This window comes from Neltuma alba, unplaced genomic scaffold (assembly GCF_004799145.2).
Source record: "Neltuma alba isolate B1F8T4 unplaced genomic scaffold, ASM479914v2 tig00011927_pilon, whole genome shotgun sequence".
NCBI lineage: Eukaryota > Viridiplantae > Streptophyta > Magnoliopsida > Fabales > Fabaceae > Neltuma > Neltuma alba.
Window position 1 is genome coordinate 661839 of NW_021636517.1, and position 24428 is coordinate 686266.

Genomic DNA, 24428 nt, shown 5'->3' on the forward strand with positions numbered 1-24428 from the left:
ACTTGATCAAACTTATATTTCATATAACATTTAATGCTCAATATTATTATTACCATTTGGGTTTTGCCGTTCCTCTTTACCCATTTAATTTTGTTTATAAATCTCACCAGTTTATATTAGAAAAATTTGTCATTCTAGTTACTAGAGCATAAATGATGATAGTATTGAACTTTAATGAAAAAACTCGATGTTATCGGTTTAATTTGAATTTGAGTGGGCTTTATAGCAAAGGAACTTGTCTTTAAACACATCTTCAGACCTCAAATGTGACTGAGCTGAGATTCGCATTTATTTAGATTCGAGTTTCTAACCTCTTCTTTGATAATTGGAACTGTGAACAAGATACACAACGGAACTTCAGATACACAAAGGAATCACTCATGCATATCCTTCTTCCGAACTTCTAATATACCCATGAAACTTCTTTCTCAGATGACAAAACAAGGCAGCATGAACTACTTCCTGGTGAGTTTGAGGATCACAAGAAATAAGCAAACCCAAACTTAAATTAAAATGGAAAAAAAAAAAATAGAGATGGCGAGGAAGGCTTGTCTGTCTCCACCAGCACAATCCGAGGCAGAGGTTAAGGAAGTTGTCGTTCCATCTTCACCACCTACTGCTTCTTAAACGACTGGCAGTACCCCCCCCAAAAAAAAAAATCATTATTAATACGGGTCTGTGCAAGGTTTGAAAATAAAAAGAAGCTCTATGTAACAGCAAAACTCACAAAATATAGTTTTTACCCTTAACGCAATTCTCCAATATTAGTACATAGACAATATGGTTTTTCACTTCTCAGAATAACGAATCTTTTGTACATTAGTTGTTACTAGACAAAAGAACCACCATGTTCCTTGACAAAGTAAATCAGAAGTCTAGTCAATATATAATATAAAATAGCAATATATAAGCTACCTCCATATCTTTAGAGACGTCCTTGAACAGCTCAGCTACACCCTCCTTCATTTGAGTTCCTGTTAGAATACAAAGAATTTGAATTTGAGTCAATACAACTGGCGAAAAACCAACAATGGTCGGTATTTTGCTATTACTCATACCTTTACTTGCAACATCCTCGATTTTCTTTGACGTCCTCACAGCAAATCTCTGAAATGCAGGGCTAAGAATCCACAAGTAAACATCAACATGAGACGAAGTAAGAAGTAATACTAATTAATTACCAACTTGCCGTATAAAACCGGAATAAGAATTCCATAATCCAGATTGCAATGACGGAATATATAGTTATAGTTGTCCCGATATGCCTTTATAGCATCACATAGCACACAACACAATCAAGCTAAGAAGAAAGATGCTTAATGATGCTCAATATTGCAGAAGTAGAAGGGAACATGGGAGTAGAGACAACCAAAACCATGCCATACAGGTGCTATTTAGATACCATTCTGTTCGTGTTCAACGGCCAACTCGTGTAACCAAACACAAACTAGACCCATTTTTTGAAGTATCTGTTCTTTGTTGCACAATAGATATCAACACATAGCATTCGTTTCTAGAACTGGCTCCATGATTAGCTTTGTCAAACACCTGGAAATGCTTATCAACTTCAGCCCCTAAATACTCGCCATGAAAAGGGAAAAAAATCTCAAACTCTAAACTGCAGCGGAAGAAGCATTACATTGCAGATAACTACAGAATTTGAGACTCTTACGCTTCAGGGAGCAAGCTTGCCAGGTACATTCAATCCTGACAGCCTAAACGTGAAGCTTCAGTCAACAAGCTGATTGTTAAAACACGCTTTTCACGAGTATTTACTTCTAAGACTGGCTCCACTGATTAGCTTTCTCAAACACCATACCAACTACAGCCCCTAAAAAAATATTCTCAAATTCTATAATGCAGTGAATGAAACATTACACTGCAAATAACTAGAAAATTTGAGAATCTTTTGCTTCAGGTGGCAAGCTTGTCAGGTATGGTCAGTCCTGACAGCTCAATCATGAAGCTCCAGTCCACAAGCTGATTGTAAAAACCAGCTTTCCATTGTTTCCGAGACTAGGTCCATGATTAGCTTTGTCAAACCAGTGGACATGCATGCCAACTTCATCACCGCAATACTCACCATGAAGGAAAAAATATTCTCAAACTCTATACTGCAGTGAATGAAGCATTCCACTGCAGATAACTAGAGAAATTGAGACTCTTTTGCTTCAGGGAGCAAACTTGTCAGGTACAGTCAGTCCTGACAGCCTAAACGTGAAGCTTCAGTCAACTATCTGTTAAAACAAGCTTTTGACAAATATTTAAGCTCAATCATGAAGCTTCAGTCCACGAGCTGACTATAAAAACAATTCTTCCATTGTTTCCGAGACTGGGTCCATGATTAGCTTTGTCAAACCAGTGGACATGCATGCCAACTTCGGCCCCTAATTACTCACCACGAAGGGAAAAAAAAATTCTCAAACTCTATACTGCAGTGAATGAAGCATTACACTGGAGATAACTAGAGAAATTGAGACTCTTTCGCTTGAGGGAGCAAGCTTGTCAGGTAGAGTCAGTCCTGACAGCCTAAACGTGAAGCTTCAGTCAATAAGCTGTAAATACAAAGCTTTCCACAAACATTTATTTCCACGACTGGCTCCATGATTAGCTATTCCGGGCACTTGGAAAGGCATGCCTACTTCTGCCCCTAAATACTCACCACGAAGGAGAAAGTATTCCCAAAGTCTATACTGCAGTGAACGAAGCACTAAACTGCAGATAACTAGACAATTTGAGACTATTTTGCTCCAGGGAGCAAGCTTGTCAGTCAGTCCTGACAGCCTAAATGTGAAGCATCAGTCAACAAGCTGATTGTAAAATCAAAGCCTTCCACGAATATTTATTTCCAAGACTGGCTCCATGATTAGCTTGCTCAAGCACCTGGAAATGCATACTAACCTCATCGCTTGAATACTCACCATGAAGGAAAAAAGATTTTCTCAAACTCTACACTGCAGTGAATGAAGCAGCGCATTACGCTGCAAATAACTAGAGAATTTGAGACTCTTGCTTCAGGGAGCAAGCTTGTCAGGTACAGTCAGTTCTGTAAGCCTAACTCTGAAGCTTCCATCAACGATATTCGTGAAGCTTCCATCAACGAACTGATTGTAAACAACAAACATCCCACGCAATAACGCTCGATAACTGTGAGCAGGAAGATCTCTGTGGTCTTGCAAGCCTCCAGAGACATATTGGCAACGTTTACAAGAGAGCAGTAGTCAAGAGCTTGGAAAAGGATAACGTTACAACATATTAACAGCATGATTTATCGATTGATCACTAATTTCTTCCAAAAAAAAAAAATCACCAACATATATCACATCCATTCTAAGACATGCTTCATGGCTTAGCTATCAAAAACTTGGAAACACGTACCAACTTCAGTCTTAGAATATTCAACATGAAAGCGGGGAAAATGTCCAAACATCATATATTGCCATGAAGCAGTGCATTACGCTGCAGATAACTAGAGAATTTGAGACTATTGCTTCAGGGAGCAAGCTTTTCAGGTACATTCAGTCCTGAAAGCCTAATTCTGAAGCTTCCATCAACGATATTCGTGAAGCTTCCATCAACGAACTGATTGTAAAAAACAAACATCCCACGCAATAACGCTCGATAACTGTGAGCAGGAAGATCTCTGTGGTCTTGCAAGCCTCCAGAGACATATTGGCAACGTTTACAAGAGAGCAGTAGTCAAGAGCTTGGAAAAGGATAACGTTACAACATCTTAACAGCATGATTTATTGATTGATCACTAATTTCTTCCCAAAAAAAAAAAAAAAGTCACAAACATACATCACATCCATTCTAAGACATGCTTCATGGCTTAGCTATCAAAAACTTGGAAACACGTACCAACTTCAGTCTTATAATATTCAACATGAAAGCGGGGAAAATGTCCAAACATCATATATTGCCATGAATGAAATGTTATACTGCTAGCGAAATTTAAATAGTTTCAAAAATTGAAATTGAGATCATTGTTAGCCTGAAAAATCAATGCGAAGGTCAGTGATTAAAGTGAGCAAAGCTATCAGGTCAGATAATGGTTCGTCCTAACTTGAGCCCCAAAAAGTTAAGCTCCAGCCGATTGAAACATCCGATGATTACGTAAAATAACAATCTTACAGCGAAGACATGTTGGACTCCACAACAGACCCATAAATTCAAGCACAACGTGAATTAAATCCACCTTGTTAACTTTCTGGCAATTAGAATATTATCATAAAAAACTTATAACACCTTGTGCAAAGAGACAAAGTACAAATTATCACCGTGTCATGAAAAACCTATGATGGCAAGAGAATCCCTCGAAGTCCCTCATCTTACAAAGCAATCAAGTCTCTATTGGCACCACACAACTTCGCAGTTTCATGGTTACTCGCTAAATGGAGACGAACCAATTTCAAAGAAGCTTAGAATAATTAAAAAAAAAAAAAGTGCGTATCAAGCAAAACGAAATTAAGAATTGGATAGACTGGTACCTGTTAGCAAGACTGTTGACGACCAATTCATTTACCACGTAGGAGATGACCCTGTGCATAAAATTCCCACCACCAGCCATGTTTGCCTCGCTTCAATTTACAGTTTCGATAAAATCAGAGAAATAAGGGAACGACCCTATAGCGGGAAAGCGGGGACACAAACTTGTGTACGAAGAGATCGATTGTCCCGGAATTTTATTCGCTGCGTATAAAGCGTTAGGAATCACAGTAATCAGCTGAGAACCTCCAACAGGGATAGCAGAATCGATCGGACTGATAAATGGCAGAAGGCGCTGAAGAAAGGCTGCAGAATTGGCGGTCCCAGACACAGAAACTAGAAGCTTCCCGAAGTTAGAGTTGGGGGATCGTGTTCGCAAGTTACTTCTTTGAAAAAATTGCAATAACGTCCCAATTAAATATAAAAATGTCTCTTAAAACCATTAAATTGTTTTAAAATTTTAAGAGATTTTATTATAATAATTTTATTTATTTAATTATCGATTTGTTTTTTTAAGTTTGTATTGACAACTGAAAGAGCAGTTGTTGATAATTTAAGATGAAAAAATTAATAACTATCATGGCAGGTATTAACATCATATTTTCTCAGCACATCACAATGCATGAGTTATCAATACCTGCCGCAACAATTGTCAATCCTCACACTTTAAATTGTCAATAACTACTCTTCTAATTGTCAATACAAACTTAAAAAAAAAGGCTAATATGGTAATTAAACAAATAAATTTTCTTACAATAAGATCATTGGGACTTCAGAATAATTTGATGATTTAAAAGACTTTTTTGTATTTAATTCTCTTAAATAGAACTTTGGTGCAATTTTCCCTACTTCTTTTTGTTGCTCGGCCACGTCAGCAGGCTTACTTTTTTTTAATTCAAGATACTATTAAAACCAACATGTATATTCTTCTAATCTTATTTATAAAGTATTTTGAATATATTTTATATGTATTAAGAAAAATTTTAATCTGCAATAATTTTTTATTAAAATATAATTTTTTCTAACTTTTTTCTTATTTAATATATACATCTTTTAAAAATAATAAATATTAGGATAAAATAATATATTTGTGTTAAAAATTTAATAAAATGACTTGTTAATAGGACTAAAAAAATTTCTTCAATCCTATAAATAAGACTAGAGGTGTATTACACAGTACACACCGGCAATTATCGTCTTTTTACTAAAATATTTCTAAGAACGTATTATACTTACTACTTAATTACTATTAATATAAACTGGGATGTATTATATATATTTATGGATAGAGGAGTAGAAGCAACTTAACATTTTTGACCTGGCCCGAAGCAGATTAATTAATTAAATAAGTTAAAATTTTTTTCATAGAAATGTGACTCATATGTGTATATTAAACGGAATCTATATTACTCCTAAAAAACTGAATATATACTTACTTATATTTCATTCATAAAATATATCTAATATTTGATTTTTTTTTTTATAATAAACCATCCAACATCTCATGTTATTAATCAGTCCGCTGACAAAACAAAAAAGAAAAACTATATCAGTCAGTCCCAATTTAATTTGGATCAGACCCTAACTAGGAGAAGGTACCACTACTTTATTTTGGATAGAGCTGGGAATTAGGGCCGGCCCTTCAGGGCTGGCGGGTTTAAAAGGGCCGGCCCTCCAGGGCTGAAATTTTAAAAATATCCTAATTTGCTAAGCCCGGCCCTTAAGCTACAGGGCCAGGGTTGGCCCGCGGGCTTTTGACCCATTTAAGAAAAAATACTTTTTTTTTAATATATTTATCATATTTTTTTAAAAAAATAAAAATAACTATTATTTTACTTTAATGTGAGAAACATTGTTGTTAAAACTCATGAATTTTTAATTCAAATTATAGAATCACAAGTTATATAAGTATAAAAATATTCTATTACCAAATATATATATAGTTTAAAAATATCGACGCATATAATATAAATCAAATTATTATTAAAGTCCAAATTAACCCATTTTTTAAAAATTTAATTGGATAAATTATTTTCTAAAACTAAATTTAATTTTAAAATGATAATAATAATTAAATATTTGAAATATTATTAACAATGTAAAAAATTAATAACATTAATATTATATAAAAAAATTAAAAAATAAAAAAAATTATAAAAGGGCCGCGGGCCGGCCCTTTTTTAGCCCTCGACCCTCCAGGGCTTATTTCTCATTTTAAGAGAAAAATATCAAGCCCGGCCCTCATAATTTCAGGGCCTAAAAGGGCCGGCCCGACGGGCTCGGCCCGTTTTCCCGGCTCTAATTTTGGATAGGCCTTATTAGGATATCAATGAATCCGCATTCCCCACTCATTATTCGGTGAGCAGGATTTACGGATGAGAAACCTCCTCCTCCTCCCTTTTTCATAAAATTTTTACATCGTTTTTATTTATTTGGATTAACTTGTATTTAGCATCTTAAAATATTTTTCAATAACACTCAATATTCCAAACTAATTAATTTTTAGTATATTAGAGTATTTTTTTTCAATTAGTGAGTGTTATTAGAAAAATACTTTAAGGTGTTGGATGCATTAAAAATTAATTTATAATAGAGGGTATTACAAGAAAAATACTTCAGGATGTTAGATGGAGTAAAAAATAATTAATTTGGGATGCTGAGTGTTGTCGAAAGAATACGTCAACATGCTAGATGCACTAAAATTAATTAACTTAGAATACTGGGTCCTGTTGTAAAAATATTTTAAAATATTGAATGTACTAAAAAAATAATTAATTTATAATACTTGGTGGTACTGAAAAAATATTTTGAATTACTGAATGTACTAAAAATTAATTAATTAGGATATTGGGTGTTACTGAAAAATATTTCAGAATTTTAGATGTACTAAATATTAATTAATTTGAGATACTCGTTTCTACTGTAAAAATACAGTGGATGTATTAAAAATCAATTGATTTAAAATATTGAGTGCTGGTATAAAATGTTTCAGGAGATTAAATACAACTTAATCTAGGTAAAACGAAAAAAAATTAAAATTATTTAAAAGAAAATGAAAAAAAAGAGAGAGAGGGGCACTGTGTGGGGGATGAGCATGCGGACTCATCTACTCCTGTCCAGTTTTTAGCGCACTTTGTGATTAAATCTACTTTTTTATCCTTTTCTTTTTCTTTTTTTTTAAATAGGAAGGAAGGAGTCATTAATGCAAAATCTGTACAAAAGCAGAGGAGGTTAAGAACATTTACAAAAAGAAATCTATAGGTAGTACAGCTCTGTACAATGGGGTTAACGGGAGCTCTAATGTGAGTCAAAATTCCTTCTGTTGTATAAAATTCATATGCAAAAAAGCAATGATCGCGAACTTCCCAAAGCTTGCAACAAACAAGACAAAAACCAATTTTCCAAGAGATTAGAAAACAAAATCTAAAAAGTTCTCTCCACGCACTCGTGTGAGAGTTTCCTAGTTCTCTCCGCCCAGCGTGAGAGTGATAGATCTGGAGTTCTTAGAGGTGAGGAGGTTTGATCGGAGAGGAGATCGGAGGTTAAGGAGGAGGTAAGGAAGTTCCATGATGGAGGATCAATCGGTTGGAGGAGAGAATTGCATTACGGCTCCACTAATTTGGAAGGAGGAAGATTTAGCTAGAATCCTCATTGGCAAAATTTTGGCTGAAAAGATTTACACTAGAGCAACTGTGGAGTCCACTGTTCGGAAGGCATGGAATCTTCAATCCACTGGCTTAGATGTGATTGATGTTGCTAATAATGCTTTTCTATTCAAATTCTCGAAGGAGGAAGAATATGAAAGGATCCTTCGTGGTCGACCGTGGTCGATCAATGGAAATTTGTTGAGCTTGCAGGAAAGATCAAGATACAAAACATATGAGGAATTCAATTTTGGACGTTGTCCAATTTGGATCCAGATTCATAATGTTCCGTTGGAGGCAATGTGTTTGGACAACGTACTCACAATTGGAGGTTATGTAGGAGAAGTGGTGATAGCTGAGGATCCTTATCACAATGGCAAGTATCTTCGAAGCTTCTTGCGGGCCAGAGTGATATTGGATCTAAGAAAGGCACTTGCGTATGGGTCTTGGATGCCAAAACCAGATGGAAGTAACACGTGGATAATAGTGAAGTATGAGAAGTTGCAGAGTTTTTGTTTGAAGAGTGGAAAAATCAGCCATGATCACCATATCTGCAGAGTTGAAAGGATGAAATCTGCATACAATCTTGATGAACCTAGGTACAGGACGTGGCTAGTGACCAATATATGTCGTAATGTGGAAGAATCTCTAGTGATAGTGAGATTAGATTGGCCTGAAGCTGAGTATGTTAGAAGAAAGAAGGAGGACATCTTTAATAAACAAGCAGCAGAAAGGTAAAAAAAAAAAGAGGAGAGGATGCACAAGTAGCCAATGGGGATGACCTGTTTTGTATCAAGCTGAATAGAAGTACAGGTGGAAGCAGGAAAGTGATTGAAGAGACAAAGGAGGCTCCACAAAACTATCACAGTCCAAGTGCTGAAAATGTGAATATTGGGCTTGGGCTTGTGGAGACGAGTAGGAGGTTCAGGAGTTTTAGATCTGTGGTTGTTTCAAAGAAGGGCCCAGTGAAATCTGACATTGCAGGGCCTAGTGGACATAAGATATAAAAGGTGAAGAAGTTGAGTGGAACTTAGGTGGACCAAAGGATAAAGACGTTGATTGTTTTGATGATGTCTCGTGGATGGATGATAAAAACCCTCTAGCTATTATTCCTTATTCAGGGAATGTGTTTAATGAAATAATTAATAAAATGAAGATTCTTGGATTGAAGAGGGAGGCAGTGGAGGAAATCAGGCCTGATGTCGTGAAACGGAAGAAAGTAGTGAAGGAAGAATGCTGCCTAAAACTAGAGATTTCACTGTATGCAAATAGTCTGAGGAAAATGAAAGCAAAAATGAGAAGAGGACCGAGAAAGAAAGGAGGTAGTGAGGAGTTGATTATGGTTACAGGAAGTGAAGATGAAGTGATGCCAGAAGTGGATCCTGTGAGAAATGACAAGGATGTCTTTGTGTTTAAGGTAGGTAAAGGTAGAAGAAAGAGAAGTAGCTTGACTGAGGGTATAGGTGGCTGGCCTTTAACAGCCACCAAGGCACCATGAAGATCCTTTCTTGGAACTGTCAAGGTTTGGGAAGAGCCTTGACAGTTAAAAATCTCAGGGACTTGGTGAAAAGATACAGTCCCATAATTATCTTCCTAATGGAAACAAAAATGTGCAGTGAAAAGTGTAGAAAAATCAAGAGGCGATGTGGCATGGTCAATGAGATTTATGTGGAACCGAGAGGTTTGTCTGGAGGGTTGGTACTGTGGTGGAAGGATGATGTTGACCTGACTGTCTTATACAAATCTGAAAATTTGATTCATGTGACTGTTTCTGCGAGAAGTATATCTGTACCTCATCTGATCACTTTTGTGTATGGCCCACCAAGGGAGGGAGAGAGAAGAGTGGTATGGGAGAGATTAAGAAGGGTGGCAACCAATATCAAAAGTGCATGGCTGCTGCTTGGTGATTTTAATGATTTGCTTTCTCAGTCCGAAAAAGAAGGAGGAAATCCAAGAGCCTTGAGGAAGATTCTTAGCTTCCAGAGTCTGTTATCTTATTGCAATTTGATGGACTTAGAGTTCAAAGGCTCAAGGTTTACATGGTGTAATAAAAGACAAGGAGCTATTGTGAGGGAAAGAATTGATCGGGCTTTGGGGAATGTAGAGTTCAGAGAGGAATTTGAGAAGGCAATGATTTTTAATACTGAACCAATTGGTTCAGACCACCATGCTTTATTAGTTGATTGTTGTTATGAGGAGGAAAGGGTGTAGAAGCAGTTCAAATCTGAAGCAAATTGGATAAATCATGATGATTATTTGCTCACGATCAGAAGAGGATGGAATGATGTGAGAGGAGAAGTTGAGAATAAGTTGCAAGATCTTGTGAGAAGATTAGAGGCATGCAGAAAGGAGCTTATTAAGTGGAGCAAGAAGGCTTTTCCTAACTTTAGGAAATTAATTGACCATCTGAGAGGTCGTTTAGAAGAATGTCAGAAAGGTTTGATGACTGATAAGAAGTTAAAGGAGACAGATGACATTATCAGGCAGATAGAAGAAGCATGGGATAAGGAAGAGATGTTTTGGTGGCAACGTTCTCGAATTAACTGGTTAAGGTGTGGTGATCGTAACACCAAATTCTTCCATAACAGTGTGATCCAAAGGAGGCAGAGGAATAAAATTCTGAGACTTAAAGATGATGAAGGGAATTGGATTGAAGATAGGAGTGGCATTGATAAAACATTCAATGCATTTTATCAAAGTCTATTCAAACCTGTTGGAGCAAGATCTATGGATCAAGCTCTGTTGTATGTAGAGGTAGTGGTCACACAGGAAGATAATAATCAGTTAATGAAAGCAATTTCTGACTTATAAATTAAAGAGGCTGTGTTTCAACTAGGAGCCAATAAAGCACCAGGTCCTGATGGATTTTCAGCATTATTTTACTAGTCTGCATGGAAGGAGGTTAGTGTAGAAGTTTGTGGCATGGTACATGATTTTTTTGAAGGAAGATCTGATTTGAGAGAGATTAATAATACTAATATTGTGTTAATCCCAAAGGTTGATAAACTAGAGGGAGTGAATCATTTTAGACCAATAGGTCTATGCAATGTTTCTTATAAGATCATTGCAAAAATTTTAACAAATAGGTTGAAAGGGCTGATGGACAGAATAATTTCTCCAAATGAGAGGGCTTTTGTAGCAAGCAGAATGATTCAAGATAATATTGTGATAACTCATGAGGCTTTTCATTATTTGAAGAATAAGAAGCATGGAAGTAAATGGAAATTTTCCTTGAAGATTGATATGAATAAGGCATATGATCATGTAGAATGGGATTTTTTAGAGGCTATGATGCTACGAATGGGTCAAGTGGGTCATGGAGTGTGTTACCTCGGTGGCTTTTAATCTTCAGATAGCAGGAAGAAATGTTGATGCATTTACCCCTAAGCGTGGAGTGAGGCAAGGTGATCCATTATCACCTTATCTATTCATAATGGCTACAGAGGTTTTATCTCTTATGATCCATTATCATGTGAATAAAAAAGAGCTGCAAGGTATTAAGCTTACTAGAAGAGCCCTAGTCTTATCCCATTGCTTTTTTGCTGATGATGCTATACTGTTCTTGAAGGCAGATTGGATGAACTACTTAGTATTGAAGAAGATTCTTGATGTTTTCTGTGAAGCTTCTAGTCAAATGGCGAACTTAGAAAAGTCAAATATTTTCTTTTCTATAAATACTCCGCTGCGAGTTAAAGAAAGTGTTTCTAAATGCCTTGGCATTAAGTTTTCAGACCAAGTTGGGAACTACTTGGGCTTGCCAGTATTGTGGGGAAGATCAAAAGCAGCATTGTTGGCTCTTGTGAGAGACAAGATTGGGTTGAAATTGCAAGGATGGAAACAGAAGCTTCTTACATTTGCTAGTAGAGAAATTTTAATCAAGGCAGTTGCAAATTCTATACCCACCTATCCTATGACTTGTTTCTTGTTCCCAAAGAAGTCATGTACAGAGTTAGATAAGTTGATTTCTAATTTTTGGTGGGGATCGAAAGAGGGAGTAGGAGTAGTGCATTGGAGAAGCTGGAGCAAGATGACAAGGAGGAAGTGTGAAGGGGGGATGGGATTTCATGATTTGCTGTGTTTTAACAAAGCTCTACTTGCAAAAACAGCTTGGCGACTTTTGATGAGGCTTGATGACTATTGGTGTCGCATTCTGAGGGGTATTTACTTTCCGAATGGTGATTTTTTGAGAGCCCGAAAGGGGAGGAAAGCATCCTGGGGATGGTCAAGCTTACTTGAAGGAAGAGATTTGTTGATCAAAAAGTTGGCTTGGAAGGTGGGAAATGGTAGGAGAATTTCCGTTTGGGAAGATAAATGGCTCCTTAGGCTAGAGGGGCACAAGCTGCTTGCAGATGGCATCACTGAGGCTGAAAAGAAATTGAAAGTTGCCGAGTTGATTAGAGATAGCAAATGGGATCTCAGTTGCATCAGTAGAAAGATTACACAAATGGAAAGGGAGATGATTCTGAAAATTCCCATTCCAATAAGAGACAGAGAAGATTGTGTCATATGGTTAGATAGCAAGGATGGATGCTATATTGTAAAGTGTGGTTATGCATTAGCCAGGTCTTTGAAAGATGAAGGAAGAGTTAGGAAGGATCCAAGCACATCAATCACTACTCCTAATCAACTGTGGAAGTGCTTATGGAAGGTTTTGGCTCCTCCAAAGATTTAGCAGTTTTTGTGGAGAATTGCAGTAGGGGCTGTTGCTACAAAAGATGCTTTGGTTAGGAGGTCTTGCTCTCAAGATCCATGGTGCCCAATTTGTGGATCAGAGAGAGAAACGATTGAGCATCTTTTATTCCTATGTCCATGGGCAAAGCAGTGCTGATTTGGGAGTATTTTGGGCTTCAAGTTCAGTAAATGGAATGTGAGGAGGTGTGGGGATTGGCTTTATGAGATGCTATGCAAGGAAAGCTTGCTGGATGAGTATGGAAAGTCCTTGCTTGCAACTATGTGCTGGTGGATCTGGAAGAAAAGATGCAATTGGGTTTTTAGAGGTGAAAAACCAAATGCTGCAGAAACAGTAAGGCTTGTAGGTGTGTAGGTTGACGAATTCTGGAAATCTAAGGCTAAGGCACCTGGTAAAAACAAAAGAGTTTATGAAGAGGTGTGTATGAGGAAAGAGAGATGGTGATCACTTGAGGAAGGTTTTATTAAGATAAACATAGATGGTGCTTTTCGAAGTAATGGGGTAGCAGGTATTGGGATAGTTTGTCGAAATAGGGAAGGAAAGTTTGTTGGAGGAATGGGGAAGGAAGTGCAGGCGACTACTCCATTCATGGCAGAATGCATGGCACTGAGAGAAGCTTTGCAGATCAGAAGCAAGTTCCTTGATTACAAAATTGTTATAAAGATGGACTGTGAGGTCCTCTTTAACTTGGTTCGAAGAGGTACTGTGGAGGGTTGTGAGTGGCAAAGTTGGGAGGTGATGTGTTCTTTCCCTCAAAGAGTTAATGAGTGATGTGTCCTTTTCTCTTGTTGCAAAGCAAGGTAACAAGGCTGCAGATTTTTTGGCAGCATACGCAGTAAGGAGGATGTATCAGCATAAATGGCTGACTTGTGCCCCATCCTCTTTAGGTGTGGTTTTAGCTCGTGACTCTAATGATGGGAAGGAATCCAAGAAAGAGGCTTGCACGGAATTCAACAAAGTTGGTATTGGTTAATAAGCTGTTGTTTTTTGCTTGTTTGTTAATGGTTTTGTCTAGTGGTTTTTTTTGTTGTTTTCTTTTTCAGTCTTTGTTTAGTTGTTCCTAGGGTGCGGTGTGAGTTAGTTTGTACTGATAGGTTTTTTTGAGCGTTTCTTTGGCCTCTTGGCTATTAGTGTTTGTATTGATTTTTTTGATATTAATAAAATAACTTTTTTGGCCAAAAAAAAAAGAGATGTCCAGTTTTGAGTTGAGCAGCATCTTCTCCATCCAAGACACTAAGTTGTGACCAAAGAAGTCAATTCGCAGATCATGGGGCAAGGTCTTTAAAGACGTGATCAGTGTCTTCTGTTGTGAACACATTAAGGCATAGGAAGCTTCCATAATTGTGTCCAAATATGTTTTGCATTGTTCCATTTTGGGGCTTCTAATGCTCGATAAGCTGATCTAATTGTGAATTTTCCCGTTGATGTTAGGTTCCAAGAGCACAAAGGTTCCTTTGGATTTCTATCCAAAGTAGCTTCAGATATCTCCTGCAAAATATTCTAAGGTAGAAGATGGTGACATAAGTTCCAATTCCAGCAACCATTTTCATCGACGTAGTCTGATGTTGTCTTAGAGAGAACAACGTCACTGATAGGAGCAGCAGAAGAAATGTGCTTCAAAGGGCCATAATCATTAATCCAGTAGTTTGACCAGAATTTAATTTTTGTATCATCAGCCGGATTCCATTTAATGTGAAAATAAGTATCTGCCGAAGTTTGGACAGATTTCGCCAAAAATAAGAGAACCATGACCGAGACATGAAATAGGTCTTACAATCAATATCAACTCTCAATATATTAATGACTGGAAGAGTATTGTGAATGAGCTTAGACGGGAAAGCATTGTTCTGGGATTCAAGATTCAGCAACCCACGACCACTTTTTAACGTTTGGCAAAGCTCACTCCATTTAACTAGGCTAATTCCTCGATGATCATATGAATAACTCCATATGAACTTTCTAATAATTTTCTCAATATCACGGCAACACGTAGTAGGGAGCAAAGTTCTTTGCATGGTGTAAAAAGGTATGGAAGCTAAGACTGATTTGGCCAGTGTAATTCGACTAGCATGGCGTAGAAAGCTCCTATATATGTAAGAGTTGGAGAGTTGATGTTAGTTATATATGTAAAACTTATTTCATATGTTTATTAATTTTTTTTTCAACTTAACCTTATTGATATTCCCCCAATAATAATCAAATAGAAAAGGAATAATTAATGAATATTTTTAGGGTATTTTAAGGGAAAAAAAAACATATCAAGTTAACTAATTTAACTAATATCATTAATCTACTTAAATTAATTTATTTGGTCCTATATTAAGGACCAAAGGAGTACCTTGCTTAAACGAGAGTGGAGAAGGTAAAGGCTAAAGAGAAAGGGGCAACAGAACTTGTGAAAGTGTTTAAAGATTGGGGTAAAAAAAAAAAAAAACTAGTTTTAAAACAACCATGCATTTCATTGAATTAAGGCTTCTTGCTTCAAATTAGTGATGCTATTGCCGTTCAAAATGATGAGCATCACATGATGAGTATAGAAACTGAATCCGTTACTAATGAGTTGTCAATAATTAGTGGAGAGCAATTGTTCCGTTAGCATTCGGTTCGTTTAGTTTAGCCTTGATGAGTCATTTACATTAAGATATTGCATATAAAATACTCAGTTCTCCGTTTCTCCCTCTCATTTCTCTAAAACCTCTAAAACCTCGCATGCTATCACAACTTTAGTACGTCTACCTATGGCTATGCTCCCATTCCCCCTTAATCCCCCTACAAATTTTTAGTTCTTGAAAGCGAAAAGAATGGCAATCTCGTTTCTTTCAATCATCCAATTTCTTCCAAACTTGATGATCATAATTTCCCCATCTAGAAACAGGAAATAGAATCTGCTGTTAGAGGTTGCGGCCTATTCCATTTTCTTGAGACCAAATCTCCGGCGTGATTCAAGACCTCTGAAGATCTTGCTCCAAGAGTTATTTCACCTGAGTATACACTCTAGTACATGCAAAATCAATTGATTCTTTCATGGCTCCAATCTGCCATTTTGGACTCAATGCTTCCTCAAATGGTTGGCAACTCAACCTCTAGTGCTACTTGGAAATGCATCCACAAGTTCTTTCATGCAAATATTTGTGCACGGATCTATTAGTATAAAAAACAACTTGATATGATATAAATAATTAGGAAAGAGTACATTGGTCATTTGGGGTATTATGCTTACCCCTCCTTGTCACTTCCATTATTTCGTCATTTCTACATGAGTATTTTAATTGAATGTATGCATGGCTAATAATTAAGCCATAATGGTATTCTAAATCTTTTTCTGAAATTTTCGCTCTCCCCCATCTCTTTCTTGAAGTGTTGGAACCAGTGATAGGTACCGCCATCTAGTGTTATGCTTGCTAACAAGGCTTTTGGGGCATCCGGCTTTTTATCCAAAATAGAATAGTGCTTGCATTCAGTTTAGTGTACCTCGTCGATGCATGATAACCTCTGTTACGATGATCGTTTTTGCCATAACTACTTTGGTTTTATAGATTCTCAGCATGCCAGTGAGTTGGTCACGGAAACTCTAGAGGGACTTTAGTTAACTAAATCAACAATCAATATCTGAATGGAGCCTGTCTTCTACCTCCTTAAGCTGCAACTAAGACCTTGTACAGTCTACCATTCTCAGAATCACGGCTGCTCTGATACTAGCGATACAGTCAAGCTAGAAAGAAGGGACTAGAGAAAAATTCAAGAAATAGGAAGATTTCAAAATATCATTATGTCCTAATCATTAGCGGTGCATACACTCGATTAAAATACTAAACGATCAAATAGTGGAAATGACAAATAGGGGTAAGCATAATGCCCCAATAAACAATGTACCCTTTCTTAATTATTTATATCATATCAATCTCAAAATACTAAGAAGGAAAATCTTACCATATTTGAGTTCATTCTTGGAGTAAAATCGTTAGCTGACACTCTTATTTCAATTGGCTTCTGAGTTAGTTAAAAAAGATCAAGTTGAGATTATTTTAAACGGGCTCCCCTTGAATATGATTCAATTATTTCGTCTGTTGATTCCCAACAAGATCCTTTTTCTTCAAGTGAGATTGGATTCTTTTGATCTCTCGTGAGTTGAAGCTTGCAAATGTCTCTCAGGCATCAATGCTATCAACAAATCAATCCTCTCAGGCTCATTTCTCATTCTTTGGCTCCCTCCACAGTGGTAGAGGGCCTTGGACTTGCAGTCGGTCATGGAGTAGAGGCCATAACCAACCAACCAACCATAATTTGTCAACTTCGCTTGAAGTCTGGTCATGTGACTCACTTGACTGTTTTACTAATGCTTCTTCTTCCAATGCTCTCATTCCTTATTCTGGCACTATTCATCATACCAATCCGCATACGTCTAATATCATGCAAGAGGTTACACTTATCTCTCTACTCTTCAACCAATTGGCTCTTTAACTTTAAAAGATATCTTACATGCCTATGTTGCTAATAATTTACTTATTAGTGTTCTTAAAATCACTCTTGATAATAATTTCATACTACCTCCGGTCCTAATTGTAAGAGCCAGTTGACTAATTTGAGGAGATTAAGGAAGTAAGTTGAGTTAGTTATTTGTCCTAAACAGATGTTGTCTTTCTTAAAATATTCTTGCTAGTTAAGTGTATTGATTAGAATTATCATTGTTAGAAGGACTACTTTGGAAAAAAAAATATAAATATGAAAAACAAAATAGATTAGGGTCTTATATTTAGGACCAAAATAAAAGTCAAACAGATTCTTATATTAAGGACCGGAGGTAGTATTTGTGTTTCATTCATATTTGTTTTGTTTAAAATATGAACAGGATCCCAAACATGTTTTGCTACCGAGTGTAGATATATGGTCTCTACCCTTGACATCCCAGCTTATTCTTCTCTCCTTCAACCTCAACATCTTTATGGTTGACTCACTTGCAAGCCAGTTCTTTATCATCACACATCTCTCAGTCTTCTGGAACTTTAAATCTGTCTTTGTTGCACCACATGTATCACTTTCACTTTCCCTTTGCTATGCTCCCTTTACTTTTAAAAGGTTGTAATCTTGCTTTTTCAAATAAAGGCAGTAATACTTTTTGCTTAGCATTTTGCATGGGCAAAGCACACAAACTGAATTCACCACTCTCTACTACTTTTTACGACATTCTACTTGAATTAGTGTCAATTGGTCTTTGGGGCCTGCGCCTTCTCTTTCAGTTCATGGAAAACTATATTACATTGCCTTTACGGATCATTTTTCAAGATTTTGCGTGTATTTGAAATACCGTTTGCAAGTCCAAATGTTCATGGAACAATATGCAATTAGCATTGGTGGCTTATTTTTACAATGATGCTTGTTTGGATAAGCTTTTTCTCAAATGAGCTTTTCGAGAAAAAGTCAATTACAAACAAACTTGAAATTTGAGCTTTTTTGGTTGGCAACGAGGAAAGAGAAAATAACAAGAATGAGAAGAAAAATAAGAGTATTTAAATAGGTCCAATCTGGACTCAATAATTTGATTTTTTTTTAAGGATAAAAAATTACCTAATAAAATTTAATTGTTTTAATGTATTATTTTTCTTGAATTTATCAAATTCTATACATATGATACACTATTTCTGCTCTTTAATATAAGACCCCCATAGACTAATTTAAAGAGATCAAACAAACTAAATAAATTATCATATTAATATCATATAATATAAAATACTACTCCTCAATAAAATTCATGTCCTTTTTTATCGTTTTACATCTAAAGTTACCTTTTTATTAATCATCCAAATGAGTTTTAACTTTTTCAACTAATTTTTGTATAAATACCAATCTAAACATAAATCACACCACTAACTGACTTTTATTCTAATTTAAATTTACAAAAGTCAGTTGGAATAAAAGTGAGTTTTGCCACTGCTAATCCAAACATGGCATTTGTTGGTTATATTCACTCAAACGTAAGCAAAATGCCTTTCCAGTATTTCTTCAGTTTAAAGCCACGACTAAAAATCAATTAAACACTAAAATTAAATCTATTCAAACTGATGGCGGTGGTGATTTCAAATATTTTGATAAATTTCTATCTGAAAATGGTATTATTTACAGATACGGTTGTCCTTACGCAGATTATCAAATGGGTATTAGTGAGAGAGAGAGAGATAAAGATCTTATTTACTATATGCTAATATTTGTTACAACATTGCCAAAAATATTTGATTCCAAGTATCTGGGACCCCAGGCAAACACCAGTGTATGCAATCAGCATTGCTAGGCTCAAGTCTTTCCTCTTCTGTCAATAGTTTTCCTCCATTTTCGGTGTAAACTGAGGAGTGAGCATCAATCCTGTACTCTGATATCTGTGTGATGTTGATGATTTGTACGGGAACTTTCATCTTCTTCAACACTTTGGCTACCACACTCATCATGGTCTTATCAGAACCAGTTCCCCAATGGTTCTTCTTCCTTACTGGTTTTGTTTCGTTAAAGCATCTTAATCCTTCCTTCCTGCCCCAGTCTTGACTTCTGTAAACAAAAGGCACGCACATCTGTGTTATCATATTGTTAGAATCAAGAGCTTCTAGGGCAGTAGCCACTGCACTTTTAGGTATTTGAAGAATTGTCTCAGAACTATGCAGGCTTGAAATCTTGCACAAGTCTAACTGACTCGAGGGCCCAAAACATAGGCAAATTGGCCTAAAATTTAGGATACACTTATTATTTATACCTAATTGGAGCTAGATCTATTCCAAAAGATTGATTTCATTTGCTTGAGTTATAAGTAATGTTTTACACTGACACAGACAATATACAATCCTAAGAATTGAGCTAAAAATTAAATAAGTGATTTTTTTTTTTTTGGTATTAAGGGTATTCTCAACTGATAGTCAAAAATTAATCCATTTCTGGCACAGAAATCACATAAATGAGTTTTATCTCTCTTAACAAGGTCTTTTTCATACAAATAGTCAAGGATTAAACTCCCAACAACATGTTTAAGAAACCCAACTATTTGTCAACTAAGTCACCTTGTTAGTGAAACATGAAGTTAATGTTATTGTAACTGTAAGTTTCTCCACGTTAGGTGTTGAAGCATTGTCTCAGAGCTATTTGACTTAAAATGAGATAAATTGTTAGAGAAAGTAAGCTGTAGTTTTTTCTTTTTTTCGAGAGAGAAACTGAGAAGAAACCTTGTGTGTGTAGGGGACATTGTTGTAAAGAAGACCCTGGTTCTGTTTGGATCAATAGTAGAGTCCACCCAATTAGCCCATGTCTTTAAAGCAAACTTGTAAGCCACTGGCGCATCCAATTCTTCATACCCTTCTTCTCCGTTGGCAAATGAGCCCCATCTACAAATGTAAATATATATGAGACCCTATTTTGTCCCTTTTGGTTGACACATCAAATGCTGAAATAAAACTTACAGAGACTTAATCCTGACGCCGCTCATCCACCAAACATAGGTGTTGAAAACCAGGATATCCACTCCTGTCCAGTTTTTGGCACGCTCTGTGATTGAATCTACTTTTATTATCCTTTTCTTTGGATCACCAATTATCTGGATATCTGTGTTGGAATTCACAAGATACGGGGCCCAGTAGAACTCAATAGTAGTATTATATTCCTGTATATCAGGCACAAAGGATCAAGTAAATTCAGTATATTGATAAGCATCACCAATATCTCGTCTTTGTAAATCTACAGTTCAATACATTGTATGCTACCTTGGCTGTGAAGACTGGATGGTTACGGTCCTCGTTCATAGATTTCTGATTATCAGGAATGATCCATTCGACCATACACACAAAAGATTCAAATTGATTTCTCTGCAGTGAATCCCCTACAAATAGTAGCCTCTTTCCCCGAAGTTTCTTGAGGGCTAGCTTTGGATCGAATCTACCAAGTATAGTCATATCAGAATGTGGATCACATTAGAACCTGAAGCTTGTCAAGCTTGGAGTTCAAGAAGGCAGACACAAAAAGATTCACTTAAGAAATAAAGTGTTGTACACTCACTTGCATGTTCGGATGATTATAGTGTGTGTGTGTGTGTGTGTGAGAGAGAGAGAGAGATGATCACCTAGGTATGGTACAATCCTCTGGCTGCCACTCCCAGTGGAGATATCGAGAATCCTTCCTTCCATTCTTTGTACAAGAGAATTGCATATCTACATATGGGCAGCTTCTGTCTGTGTATAAAGGCTTTATTGATCTGTTAAATACCCATTTCCCATTGGCAACATTGCATTCTTCTGCATCAAACTCGAATCTATCATCTGTAAACGAGGAATACCCGACCTCCTCCTCTGCTTTCTTATCATCTGTTGCACAATCACCAATTTCAGTAAATACCCGTGAGTAAGTATCAAGAATCTCTCTTTACAAAAATAAACATTTTCAGGTGTCTTCTCTGAGAACAGGATGATGATATAAAAGCCCCGCAACTTACTAGATTTTGGGGTGGCTTTCCTTTTATGACAGCATTTGAACTTGAAGAAGGAACTGGAAGAGAAAGACCTGAATCCCTCTGCATAGAAAATGGCTATGAAGACAAGAACACATGCTGCTGCAAAAATGATGGGCAAAGACAGTGTTCCTCTTGGAGGTTTCATTATGGGGAAGAGAATGAGAGAAGCTTGTTTGCAGGACAAAAACAGAATGATAAAGGAAAATGCACAGAAGGGTTTAAGGAGGGAGGGAGGTTTTATGGGATATTGGAGTAGGAGTGAAGTTAAAGCATAGTGTGATTTTGTTGTTTTTATGAATGATAATATAATAATGTAATGATAAAGTATAATGGAGGTTGAGGCATAAGTTAGAAGGCTAACATCTTGACCTCTCTCTCTCTCTCTCTCTCTCTCTCTCTCTCTCTGTCTCTCACTTATCATAATTATGAAGTAGAGGCTATGCAATTATACACCTGTCATCATTCTTTCCATAATAGGTAGGACATGCTGGTGGCCGGCAGGAGGAAAACATGCAATTTGGGGGGCTTTCATGAGGAAGAATTACACCTAGTGACCCAGATCTTGAAAACTTTAATTGAAAAAGATCTTAAAATTATAATTTTTAAGGATCACAGTTACTATTGTGTTTTACAAGACTTCTATATTTTAGGAAAGTTACTGTTTTAATTACTTCGTAATAATTACAATCGAATTAATCTCTCATGTGCTAAATATAAAATCTATTAAGCTAATTTACTGAGATTAATAAAATTATTTAAGTTAATTATTTTTCATTAATATATAAAAATTACATGGCATTTTTTTTTTCTTAAGATACCCATCTTTTAATGGGAGTATTAAATGTGGGGGGAAAGAGAAGAAATCTAATGTGTGATCCATGTGTTGCGTGAAGTTTGAAAAATAAAATTCATTATTGAGAACTCATGAATAGTCTGATTTTACAAACAATATAACTTTTACACTACTTCCGGTCCTAATTACAAGAATTAGTTGACTAATTTAAGAAGATTAAGAAAATAAGTTAAGTTAGTTATTTGTAATAAATATGTGTTGTTTTTTCTAAAATATCATTGCTAATCAAGTTTACTAGCTAGAAGTATCATTATTAGAGGGACTACCTTGAAGAAAAAAAATATAAATATGAGAGACAAAGTGGATTGGAATCTTATAATTAAGACCAAAATAAAAGTCAAACGAAATCTTATATTAAGGATCAGAAGTAGTATCTTATACCGATGTAGCAAACAATATTCTATAAAAATTATGAAAAATGTGGGTTAATTTATTCATTAGATTTTGTGCAATTCATGAAAGTCCATCTAGATTCAGAGATGCGCGTCATGCACATTTAATCTAGATTGTGCATGCAAGGAGAATGACATTTAAATACTAGCTCCGTTTCTTGTTATAAGAGATTGTTTAACTTTTAATTTAGTCCTAAATATAAGACCCTAATCCACTTTATCTTTCATATTTATTCATTTTTGCCAAAGTAGTCCTTAAAATGGTTGCACATATAAAAGGTTTCATGAAATGGTAACTCTAGAGAATATACATGATTAACGAAAGTATTTTAAGAAAGATAACACTTATTTATAACAAATAACTAACTTAACTAATTTTCTTAATCTTTCCAAATTAGTCAATTAGGTCTTATAATAAGGACCGGAAATAGTATTAAAAACTTAAATTAATGATAGTTAGGTCTTTAAATAAATTTTCTAAAAAATGAGTTGCAAATATAAAAAAGATATAAATAATCTATAGTTTAACAATCTCTTTTTTTTTTAAATAAAAATTCTACCATTCAAATTTAATTTAGGTTCCGCTATATCCATCCTTAGTATTTTCCAATTTCTATAGAAAGATGTGATGTTTTGTATGTTTCTCTTCTCTTACTCCATTCCACGCTTGATTTGGTGTGTAGCTATAATAAAGGGAAAGACGCCAAAAAAGTGTTGTTGCCTGGATTGATATAAAAAGAACATAAACAAATAAATATAGAAAAGCTTCCTTAAAAAAAATTTAAAGCCTTTTTTTTTCAGCCAAACCATAAAAATAAGGTCAAGAGGTGAATTGGGTGAGGGAAGACAAGATATCAAAATACATGTTCTTGAATAAAATCAGGAAAAGAAAATTGAGGAGATTTGAGAGGGAAGATCCACAATTTAGTGAGGGAAAATAAGGTATATGAAAATTAAAAATTACTCTTAATAATTTTATATAAGTCATATCAACTGAATAATCAAAACAAAAGTTATTTAAAATCAGAACAATCAAGCTCCTATTCTGAACCTATTTCTGGTGTTTGATACAAAATTTTACCAATGAAAGCCACCCGAGAACTTGGCTTTGAAAAGAATTGAAATTAGGATTTGGACATTACAACTCCAACAAATAAAAATACAGTCGTTACGCTAACAAAGTCTCACCCTTCCAACTATAAATTGACATTCTTAAATCAAACAACAAATAAATGATTAATCTAAAATTAGTATAACAAAATCCTTAATCAACCTTATTGGGGGACACTGGAAGATTGAGGTTGGAAAGAATGAAAAAGATACAAACCCATCATAAATTACTGTTAAGCAACAAAATCCTCTTACATAATCCTAGGTCAACATCATCTAATCATAAAAAAGATGTTTATAATTTGCATGCAATGTGATTGTCCTGTTGCTTGAGAACTGGATTCTACCTAACTCCATTGTGTCAAATTTTCATTTGCAGGCTTCTTCTTCTTTTTTTTTTTGGTTCCCCTTAATTTTGTTTGTTCTCAATCTTGTTTTAATTAGGGTTGCAACTCGCAAAGCCAATTAATTTATATCTCAAAAGAAATTAAACAAATCTCTCCCCTGTTTCCTTGTAGATTTTACAAAATTCAGAAAAAGATTGTTTTTAATTTTCTACTTAAAAGAACTTTCGCCGACATACACAAAAGACTACAGAGAATATTAGAATGATAATTAAAATTCCTCCCTCATCTTCTCCTCTATAGAAAAATTACTGATTAAAAATCGTTTCTTCTAGTTTCTTTTCCCTCCGGTCCTAAATAGAAGACCGACTTTGTAGTGTAAATTATACTATAAAAATGGGTCTTATATTTAAAACCGGAAGAATACT

The 24428-nt window shown here is 35.6% G+C and overlaps 2 protein-coding genes across 2 annotated transcripts; both read right to left on the bottom strand.

The window, feature by feature from the left end:
* Window positions 1–265: 265 nt before the first annotated feature.
* Window positions 266–16067, bottom strand: LOC114719584 (uncharacterized). The gene is made up of 5 exons (XM_028905093.1): window positions 16056–16067; window positions 4491–4580; window positions 1059–1120; window positions 916–974; window positions 266–642 (listed from the first exon to the last, which is right to left on the bottom strand). Exons 2-5 carry the CDS (start codon window positions 4568–4570, stop codon window positions 607–609), a joined length of 237 nt encoding a protein of 78 aa, XP_028760926.1. The 5' UTR covers window positions 4571–4580; window positions 16056–16067; the 3' UTR covers window positions 266–606.
* A 2824-nt stretch (window positions 16068–18891) lies between these two features.
* On the bottom strand, window positions 18892–21722 carry LOC114719626 (protein trichome birefringence-like 3). The gene is made up of 6 exons (XM_028905138.1): window positions 21284–21722; window positions 20915–21155; window positions 20559–20730; window positions 20259–20458; window positions 20025–20183; window positions 18892–19359 (listed from the first exon to the last, which is right to left on the bottom strand). Exons 1-6 carry the CDS (start codon window positions 21720–21722, stop codon window positions 19029–19031), a joined length of 1542 nt encoding a protein of 513 aa, XP_028760971.1. The 3' UTR covers window positions 18892–19028.
* Between the last annotated feature and the right edge of the window lie 2706 nt (window positions 21723–24428).